Below are 10,477 nucleotides of genomic sequence, written 5' to 3' on the forward strand. Positions count from 1 at the left end.
AGCAGCCCAGCTCAGAGGGTTATGAGACAAGACTAAATATTTTAAATGTAAACTTAAGTGGTCTTCAATGACAAAATAACTACAAGTGGCTGTAGAAAGTAGAAAAATGGAATTAAATTAATGACAGTGGGATTTTTCCACAAAAGTTTTAAAGATCCCTTTGTATATTTTAATAATAAATTCATTTTAATTTTTCTTAAAATGTAATTTAAAACATTTTTAGAAAGTTTTCCAGCATTTCCCCCAAATCCAGATGTATTCATTGTTAAACTTGTTTGTTTTTACACAGGGTATCATAGGTGTGCAGCTGGTTGTTACCATGGTGATGGCCAGTGTCATGCAGAAGATTATACCTCACTACTCTCTTGCTCGGTGGCTTCTATGCAATGGCAGGTAAGGCAATCTATGCTGATTGTGACTGGTACTTTCAAGTGTCGACTATGGTTTACCAGGTTAATTAACTTCATAGAATTTAAGTGCTAATTCCTATATTTAAAAGTATAACAAAGGAAAGTTATGAGAAAATTCTAACTTTTTTATTGCTCATATATGAGAAATTAGTAGTTTATCTTTTTAGTGCCAAGGTAATAGGGTCATGGCCAGGAATTCAACTTCGCCTTCTCCCGGCTGTGTTCTGTCTATGGCTACCAAAAATATCAAACATCTTCTTCAGGTACCTTTTTCAAAGTACCTGAAAAGTTGGTCAACAAGGAGATTCGGAATTATAATTTGGAGTGCTTAAATATTTTCATTGTTGTTTGAAAAATGACTCAAAACATAACGTTCTGTTGCTTCTAATTTGAGAGTTTAATATTAATGTTAAAATTTGAGGTTCTTTGTTTCACTGCAAAGTATTTTAAATTGTTGAATTTAGCAAAAGAATCCTAGTGTGAAGCTGTGGGATAAGCTCTAGACAGCTAACTACAAGGTCAGTGGTTCAAACCTTGGAAACTCTATACAGGGTCACTGAGTTGGAACTGACTCAACAGCACTTGACAACAACAGTATAGCAAACAGGTAGAGTTTTAATTTTTTTTGTGGTATTTAATTAATTTTGTCTAAGTCTTGGTGTGGCACTATGGGTTAATGTTCTGAACTGCAAAGTCAGTTTGAAGAGCAAGGTTGGAAGTTCAAGTTCACCAGCTGCCCTTTGGAAGCCCTATACAGGGTCACTATGAATTGGAACTGACTTGACAGCACTTAACAACAACAATAATCTTAACTACAGTCTCCATTATTGCCTCAAGGGAGTTAACTTGTCTTACTGAACTACATATAGTGAAATAATAAACTCAAATGCAAAAATAGTTAAAATATAGGTGAGAGAGTGAAGTTAAGCACAGAAGAAATTCAGAAATAAATGCATGCCAGAAGTTCTGTGTAATTATATAAGGTAATAAAAGATAAACTTGGTACCATGGTTAACTTTTGAAATTTACTACAGTAAATAACCAGATTCTCTCTGTGTATGTCCATTTTCTTTTATGTATCCTTTTGAAGATAACAATGGATACCTCTCATCCTTTTAAGGATTTTATATATTGCCATAACTTAATACAACACATATATACATATCTGTATGTATATGAATGTGTGAAACAACAGCTATTTTAAAATGTTTTATTAGCAAAGTAAATAATAGCTAAAGTTTTGATAAAAATCGAACACCTCTCAGGTCTACTTATGAATAAAATCAATCAATCTGTAATTAGTTTTTGATTATAATTTATAATAAATTTCAAACATTCTTTATATCCTGTGCAGTGTTGTGTACTTAAATGCTTAAAAAAATCTTTTTTCATAGATCATGAAAGGGTGAGATGGTATGAACAGATTTTCATTAGTTCTGAATAAATGGAGTCTAATAAACTAGATACAGGACAATAAGGTAGTTTATTTTCCAGTGAGAATTATACATTGCTAGACCACATGCTTGTCACCCAGTGAGACATCAGATCTCTTATGGTTATACAGATCATGGTATTCTTGTCTCATTTTACTCAAATGCTCTAAATGTAATTGTTGTTGTTAGTGCCGTGGAGTTGGTTCTGACTCATAGCGACCCTGCACAGAGTTTCCGAGGCTGTAAATCTTTACGGGAGCAGAATGCCTCATCTTTCTCCCGCGGAACCGCTGGTAGTTTCGAACTGCTGACCTTGTGATTCACAGCCCAATTCGTAACCACTATGCTACCAGAGCATTGCCTTATTCTTAAACATTCTCCTTTTCATATGTTTCTGTAAAACCTATGTTTGTCAATAAAGACTAAAACTTTACAGATAAAAACTCTTGATTCTCTTATTTTTGCTAATATTAGAAAAATGTATTTGTTTAAAAGCATTATTACCCCCCATGAGATTGTATCATAAATATATATATATATCTACTAATTTTCCATGAGGCTCAACATTTAAAAATAAATGAAATAAATTCTCTTTGATCTTCACTTCCTTTTATAAGCAGGTGAGCTTTAATATTTGTTAATAATGTATTTTATGCCAAATACGATTCCATGGATTTCAACCAAGATTTTCCAGTATAGTAACTCTTCTACTATTGTTAGCTTCATTTCTACCTACTTTTATTTCTTTAAAGATCCTGTATCTTTCTTTTTTGGTTCAGAAATTTTCATATTGCTGAGTACCATCGACTTTATCCTTTTGGGATAATTATTGTTTTATCAACCTTTTGTGATTTGAAATAATACTTAACAATAACAATATCTAAAATATCTGAAACCTTGCTTAACAGCCCATGCAAAATTTTATTGATCCAAAACTACTGGTTATGTTTTAAAGTGCTTAATTCAGTCAGGTTGAAGGAAGAGAAAAATATGAGGATATTCTTTAAGGTTCATAAATGGTTCAAGGAGTTTATGGGAAGAATAGGATCTGATAGGTTAATCATCAGTATAGTAGAAGAAATTTGTTCTTAGGTTTTTTTTTTTTTTTTTAGGTTTTTATTCTAGATTGGAAGTTTACAGGGAAGATCATCAGTTTTACGTTCAACAAATTATACACCTTGTTTCAATACAGTGATTATAATCCCTTCCATATACTATCAGTTACCAGTATTTCTCTCTATTCACTGTAGCATTTGAAAAAAAAAAAAAAAAAAACCAAACTACTCAGTCAGGCATATATAATAATTTACACCTCTAAAAGGGCACATTCTTCTTGGTTCCTTTCTTGCCATGAATCTAGAGTCCTTAGATGCTCCCACTCTCCATGACCTCATCTCTGCCTCTGTCTCAGGCTGCTTCTCTGGATAAGGTAAATGCTCTTTTCCCTTGATGGACCTAGAGTCCTCCGTTTCTGGACTGTAAGATTAACCATTCCCCTGTTTTTGTTACAAAACTTCTACTTTTACAATTATGACAGTTGCAATTAGTCATGATAACAGTTTTAATCATACAAATCTTATCCCCATCTCCTTCACCAGACCTATCTAGACAAGATGAAAACTATTCAGTGGGGACTCTTTCTCCCCCCACCCCTCCACTCTTAACTATACTCCCTCTTGAAACCTTGTAAGCTCGTTGTTGTTGTTAGGTGCCATCGAGTCGTTACCAACCCATAGTGACCTTATGCATAGCAGAACGAAACACTGCCTGATCCTGGGCAACCTCACTACTGTTGCCACGCTTGAGTCCATTGATGCTGTCACTTGACCAGTGCATCTCGTTGGGGTTCTTCCTCTTTTACTCTGACCCTGACCCTCCTCCTTACCAAACATGATATCCTTCTCCAGTGACTGGTCCTTCCTGACAATATGTCCAAAGTATGAGAGACGAAGTTTGCTACTTCTTGCCTTTATCACCCCCTCACTTTAGGAAGCCAATGTCTAAGTTGCCCGTCCTTATCTAACCTGTGTACAGAGGAGGTAGTATTGATACTTGATGTGGAGACTCCTTCTCTCTTTGTTGGTATTTACAGTTACTACCTGCACGACTATAGGTCAGGTTCATCAAATTGTAGCAATTTACCCTTGTTTCCTTTATCAAAAAAAAAAAAAAAGTTTTCTGTGTGCATCTAATCTTCCTCTAGTTGAGTTCTGATTATCAAGCCATCGAAGCTAGGTCAAATGGGTACTGTCTGCAAGTTTGGGTGTTTTGTGCATCTCCCCTCACTTCATTTCAGCTGGATACTTCATTCTCAGCTCTAGCCCTCTGTGGCTATGTCCTTATCAGTGGGATCAAGTGCCCCCAGGTCTCACCACACTTTGGACCATCCAGCCCTTCCTCTTCTCTTTCTCATTTCCAGGTTAAAGGAAGTCAGTGGACTGTGGTTGAACTCAGCCCATTTCTTTATTGCTGCTTTCGCCCTCTTCTACTCACCAGTAGACCAGTGTGGTTGCCAGCAACACATTCCTGCTCATGTGTTCCCTTTGAGTTTCAGTCTTAGAGGGGCGTTTGTCCTGAAGGAACTTGATTGCTTGCCTTGATGGCTTCCTGGTGAACAGCTTGGTTGTTCTGTTCTTGTAGTAGTCAGTCATGCTGATATTTTTGTTTTGGGTTTTTCCTGATGATCTTTCTTTGAAGAAGTATCTTCTGTTGCTCTGGCTGTTCAAGGCTGCTCTGCTTGTCCTTGCTAGTGAGAATGTCCCACCTCATAAGGTTCTGGATAGGGCTCAGGATTCCACCTAAGGTCCTATACTCTACAAAGGCTTTGCAAGAGGCCTATTTCACTGAGCAACTTCTAGAACCCCTTTGAGGTATTCCAATCAGTTATAGGCTGAAGATAGGTTTACAAATTAGTTAATCTGTTCTTATCCCTTTGGGATGAATGTTTCAAATTTATACCTGATCCTAGTATGCTGATTTAATGAGTATGCCTGCCATTTTTTGAAGGCATCATAATGTTGAATAAGCAATTTTTATTTATAAATTAGTAGATTATTGATATTAATATAACAGAAATGGACTAGTTTACTAGTTCTTGCTAAATATCATGTATCTATTAATCAGCACAGAACTTTGAACCACAAGATTGGCAGATCAAACCCACCAACTGCTTCTCAGAAACCTATACAGAGTCGCTATGAGTTAGAATTGACTCAACAGCACTTACAATTACTGTTACTATTTTAAATCTCGAGTTGAGCTGTAACTGACTTGACAACAGTCGGTTTGAGTTTTGGTGTTTTAAGATTTTTAAAGAACTTTGTAGTCTTTGTTGTTGTTATGTGTCATGGAGTCAGTTCCGACTCATAGCGACCCTGTACAGGGTTTCCGAGGCTGTAAATCTTTACGGGAGCAGAAAGCCTCATCTTTCTTCCATGGGACAGCTGGTTTTGAACTGCTGACCCTGAGGTTAGCAGCCCGATAAGCGTAGAGGTTTGAATCAGGCTGCATTGTTGTTGCCACTGTGTCAATCCATCTCATTAGGAGCCTTCACTTTTTTATTGATCCACCACTTTACCAAACATGAAGGCATTCTCGAGGGACTTGTTCATACTGACATATCCAAAGAGAAAGTCTAGGGAGCATCATCACTTCTAGGGAGCAATCAAGCCACACTTCTTCATCAACAGATTGGTTCGTTCTTTCAGCAGTCCATAGTACTCTCAGTATGGCTTGCCAACACCATAATTCAAATGCCTTGATTCTTCTACTGTCTTCTTTATTCATAAACAACTTTCACATGCAAATGAAAATACCATGGTTTTGCTCAGTTGCACATTAGTCCTCAAAGTGGCAACTTTGCTCTTTAACATGTTATATAAAGACGTCTTTTGCAGCACATTAGTGTAATTCAATACATTCACTATTTTCTTTCTTTCTTTTTTTTTTTTTAATGTTTCACTGTGAATTATGTGATAGTTTACATGGGAGCATGTTAGCTTTACATTCGTCCTATCGTATATTGTTTCATTGCCATGGTTACAATCCCCTCCATGTCTCATCAACCAACCAAAGGCTGTACCCTGTAAGCCTGCCCCCCAGTCGTCAGCACACAGCCCCTATCCCTGTCTGGGTGTAAAGTCCCCAGCCACTCCATCTCTCCATGTCATCATCTCTGCTTCCATATCTGGAGTCACTGCTTTTCTGGGTGGTAGGGTCCCTCTCTCTGCTCTTCTCCCTTGATGATCCCAGGGACCTCCACTCCTAGACTACAAAGTCAATCCTCCCTCCCTTTGCTACAAAACGTCTACTTTACATTTCCAACCCTCACAGTCAGTCCTATAACAATTATTCACTATTGTATCACAAGAGACCTATCTATATGTCCTTTCATCAGCCCTTCCCAGACAGATTGTATACTACTCAGTGGAGATTCTACCTTCCTCCATGCCCTCTGGATCTAGATTCCCTCTTGAAAGCTTGTAAGCCAGTCACTTCTTGCTTTTGTTGCCCACCCCCCCCATTTTGGGTACCCAATGTCCAAGTTGCCCATCCCTGGCTACTCTGTATAGAGGAGGTGGGACTGATCCTCACTGTAAAGATGTGTTCCCTCTTTTGAGCTACTGCATCCATAGGTGTAGGTCAGGTTCATCCAATTGTGTCAGATTACTCTTTTTTTGTTCCTCTTCTTTCTTCTTCTAGTTGAGCTTTGAACCTTCCATCTTATTTTGATGCTTTTTCCATCATTCAGTAATTTGCTCAGAGAATCCTTCAATAATGAAACTCAAGGTTTGAATTTCTTTCCTCAGTTCCCCCAGCTTGAGAAATGCTGAGCGTGTTCTTTTTTTTGGTTTTCTGACTCCAGCTCTTTGCACATTTTGTTATAATAACTTGGCTTTATCTTCTCAAGATGATCTGTGAAATTTTCTGTTCGGCTCTTGTACCTCCTCATTTCTTCCATTTGCTTTAGGGGCTATACACTGGAGAGCAAGTTTCAGTGTCTCTTCTGACTTCCATTTTGACCTTTTCTTTCTTTCTTGATTTCTTAATGACTTTTGGCTTTCTTCATGTATGATGTTCTTGATGCCATCCCACAACTCTTCTGGTTTTCGGTCTTTAGTATTTAATGTATCCAATCTGTTATTCAGATGATCTCTAAATTCCGGTGGGAAACATTCAAGGTCATATTTTGGCTCTCATGGACTTGCTTTCATTTTCTTCAGCTTCAGTTTGCATTTGCATATGAGCAATTGATGGTCTGTTCCACCATCTGCCCCTGGCCTTTTTTGACTGATAATATGGAGCTTTTCAGTTGTCTCTTTTGGCTGTACTGTGTAGTCCATTTGATTTCTATATATTCCATATGGCGAGGTCCATGTGTAGAGTCGTCTCTTATGCTATCTAAAGAAGTATTTGAAATGAACAAATTATTGATTTTGCAGAATTCTATCATGCGATCTCCAGAATTATTTCTATCACCAAGGCCATGTTTTTCAACTACTGATCCTTCATCTTTACTTCCAACCTTTCTATTCCAATCAACCACTAATGATTAATACATTGTAATTGCATGTTTGATCAATTTCAGATTGAAGACATTGGTAGAGTTCTTCTATTGCATCCTCACTGGCTTTAGTACGTAAATTTGAGTAATAGTGGTCTTAACTGGGCTTCCTTGTAAGGGCGTGGATATTATCCTATTACAGACAGAGTTGTACCTCGTAACTGATCTGGATATGTTCTTTTTGACAATGAATGCAACACCATTCCTCTTCAGTTTGTCATTCATGGCATAGTAAACCATGTGGCTGTCAGATTCAGAGTGGCTAATAACAGTCCATTTCAGCTCACTAATGCCTAAGATATTAATGTTCATGCATTCCATTTCATTTTTGACAGTTTCCATTTTTCCTAGATTCATAGTTTGTACATTCCATGTTCCGATTACTAATGGATGTTTACAGCTGTTTCTTTCATTCTGAGTTGTGCCCCATTAGCAAATATAGGTTCCACAGGCTTTACTCCTACGGGTTTTACTCCATACGCGTTAACTCTACTTTGAGCTGGCAGCTCTTCCTCAGTAGCATTTTGAGTGCCTTTCAACCTGAGGGGCTCATTTTCCTGCATTACATCTGATATTGTTTCTCTGCTGTTCATAGGTTTTCAGTGACTAAAGATTCAGAAGTAATTCGTCATTCCTTCCTAGTCTGTCTTTGTCTGGAAGCTCATCTGAAACCTGTTCACCTGAGGTGACCCTGTTGTTGTTTTTAGGTGCCATCGAATCGGTACTGACTCATAGCAACCTTATGCACAGCAGAATGAAATACTGCCCCATCCTGGGCCAACCTCACTACTGTTGCCATGCTTGACTAAGAATATTGATACTACCACTTGGACAATCCATCTCAATGGGGGTCTTCCTCTTTTTCTGTGACCCTCCACGTTACCAAACATGATGTCCTTCTTCAACGACTGGTCTTTCCTAACAATATGTCCAAAGTGTGAGAGACAAAGTTTGGCCATCTTGGCCTCCAAGGAGCACTCTGGCTGCGCCTCTTTCAAAATGGATCTGTTGATTGTATTGGCAGCACATAGCACTTTCAATATTCTCCTCCAACACCAAAACTTCAAAGTATCAGTTCTTCTACCTTCTTCTTTATTCATTGTCCAGCTTTTGCATGCATATGAGGTTATTGAAAATAACATGACTTGGGTCAGGCGTACCTTAGTCCTCAAGCTGACGTCTTTGCTCTTCAACACTTTAAAAAGTCTTGTGTAGCAGATTTGCGTAATGCAATGTGTCATTTGAATTATTAACTGCTGCTTCTGTGAGTGTTGATGGTTGATCCAAGAAGAATGAAGTACTTGACAACTTCAATCTTTTCTCCATTGATAAGAATATTGTTTATTGGTCCAGTGGTGAGGATTTTTGTTTTCTTTACACTGAGATGCAATCCATTCCGCAGGCTGTGCTCTTTGATCTTCATCAGTAAATATTTTAAGTCTTCTTCACTTTCAGGAAGCAAGGTTGTATCATCTGCGTATTGCAGGTTGCTAATGAGTCTTTCTCCAATTCTGATTCTACATTTTTCTTCATATAGCCCAGCGTCTTGTATTATTTGCTCAGCATTTAGGTTGAATAAGTATGGTGAAAGAACACAACCTTGTCGCGCAACTTTCTTAATTTTAAACCATTCAGTGGTCCCATGTTTTGTTTAAAAAACTGCCTCTTGGTCCAGGTACAGATTCCTCATGCGCACATTAAGTGTTTCGGAATACTCAGACTTCGCAATGTTGTACATAGCTTGTCATGATCCGCACAGTCAAAAGCCTTTGCTTAGTCAATAAAGCACAGGTAAACATCTTTCTGTTATTCTCTGCTTTCAGCCAAGATCCATCGGACATCAGCAATGATATCCTTCATTCCACGGCCTCTTCTGAATCTGGCTTGAACCTCTGGAAGTTCTCTGGCAATGTATACTTACAGCTATTTCAGTATAACCGTTAGTAAAACTTTACTCACATAGTATATCAAAGAGATTGTCCAATGATTTCCTCATATATTTGGGTCACCTCTCTTTGTAATGGGCACAAATACAGATCTCTTCCAATCAGTCGGCCAGATAGTTGTCTACCAGATTTCCTGGCATAGATGAGTGATTGTGGCCTGTGCCGCCTCACATTCATGAAAATTTTCAATTTTTATTCCATCAATTCCTGGTGCCTTGTTCTCTGCCAGTTCATTCAATGAACCTTTCACTTCCTTCTTCAGTGTCGTTGGCTCTTAATCATATGCTACTTCTTGAAATGGTTGAACATTAACCATTTCCTTTTGGTACAGTGACTCTGTATATTCCTTCCATCTTCTCTTGATGCTTTCTGCATCATTCAATAATTTGCCCAGAGAATGTTTCAATAGCGAAAGTCGAGGCTTGAATGTTTTCTTCAGTTTCCCCAGCTTGAGAAAGCTGAGTGTGTTCTTGTTCTTCGGTTTTCTGATTCCAGAGCTTTGCACATTTTGTTGGCTTTGTTGTCTTGAGCTGACTGTTGACATTTTCTGTTCAGCTCTTGTACCTCCTCATTTCTTCCATTTGCTTTAGCGTCTCTACGCTGGAGAGCAAGTTTCAGTGTGTCTTCTTACATTCATTTTGACCTTTTCCTTCTTTCTTCTTAATGACTTTTTCACTCATCTCTGCCAAGAAATTTGGAAGAGAACTATCTGGCCGACTGATTGGAAGAGATCCATATTTGTGCCCATTCCAAAGAGGGGCGATCCAACGGAATGCGGAAATCATCGGACATTCTCTTTGATATCTCAAGCGAGTAAAGTTTTGCTGAAGGTAATACAGAAATGGCTACAATCATACATTGACAGAGAACTTCCAGAGGTTCAAGCTGGATTCAGAAGAGGCTGTGGAACGAGAGATATCATTGCTGATGTCCAATAGATCTTGGCTGAAAGCAGAGACTATTGGAAGGATGTTTACCTATGCTTTATTGACTACACAAAGGCTTTCGATTGTGTGGATCATGACAAACTATGGACAACATTCGAAGTATGAGCATTCCAGAAAACTTAATTGTACTTCTGAGAAATCTATACCTGGACCAAGAAGCAGTTGTTCAAACAGAGCA

General features: G+C 38.2%; 1 protein-coding gene across 1 annotated transcript in view; it reads left to right on the top strand.

The window, feature by feature from the left end:
• Positions 1-295: 295 nt before the first annotated feature.
• Positions 296-10,477, top strand: part of TMEM161B (transmembrane protein 161B) — a 59,623-nt gene continuing 49,441 nt past the window's right edge. Inside the window, exon 1 of the mRNA XM_006873187.1 lies at positions 296-393. Coding sequence (XP_006873249.1) covers positions 320-393 — 74 coding nt within the window. The 5' untranslated portion in view covers positions 296-319. The remainder of the gene's footprint in view (positions 394-10,477) is intronic.

This window comes from Chrysochloris asiatica, unplaced genomic scaffold (assembly GCF_000296735.1).
Source record: "Chrysochloris asiatica unplaced genomic scaffold, ChrAsi1.0 scaffold00227, whole genome shotgun sequence".
Taxonomy (NCBI): domain Eukaryota; kingdom Metazoa; phylum Chordata; class Mammalia; order Afrosoricida; family Chrysochloridae; genus Chrysochloris; species Chrysochloris asiatica.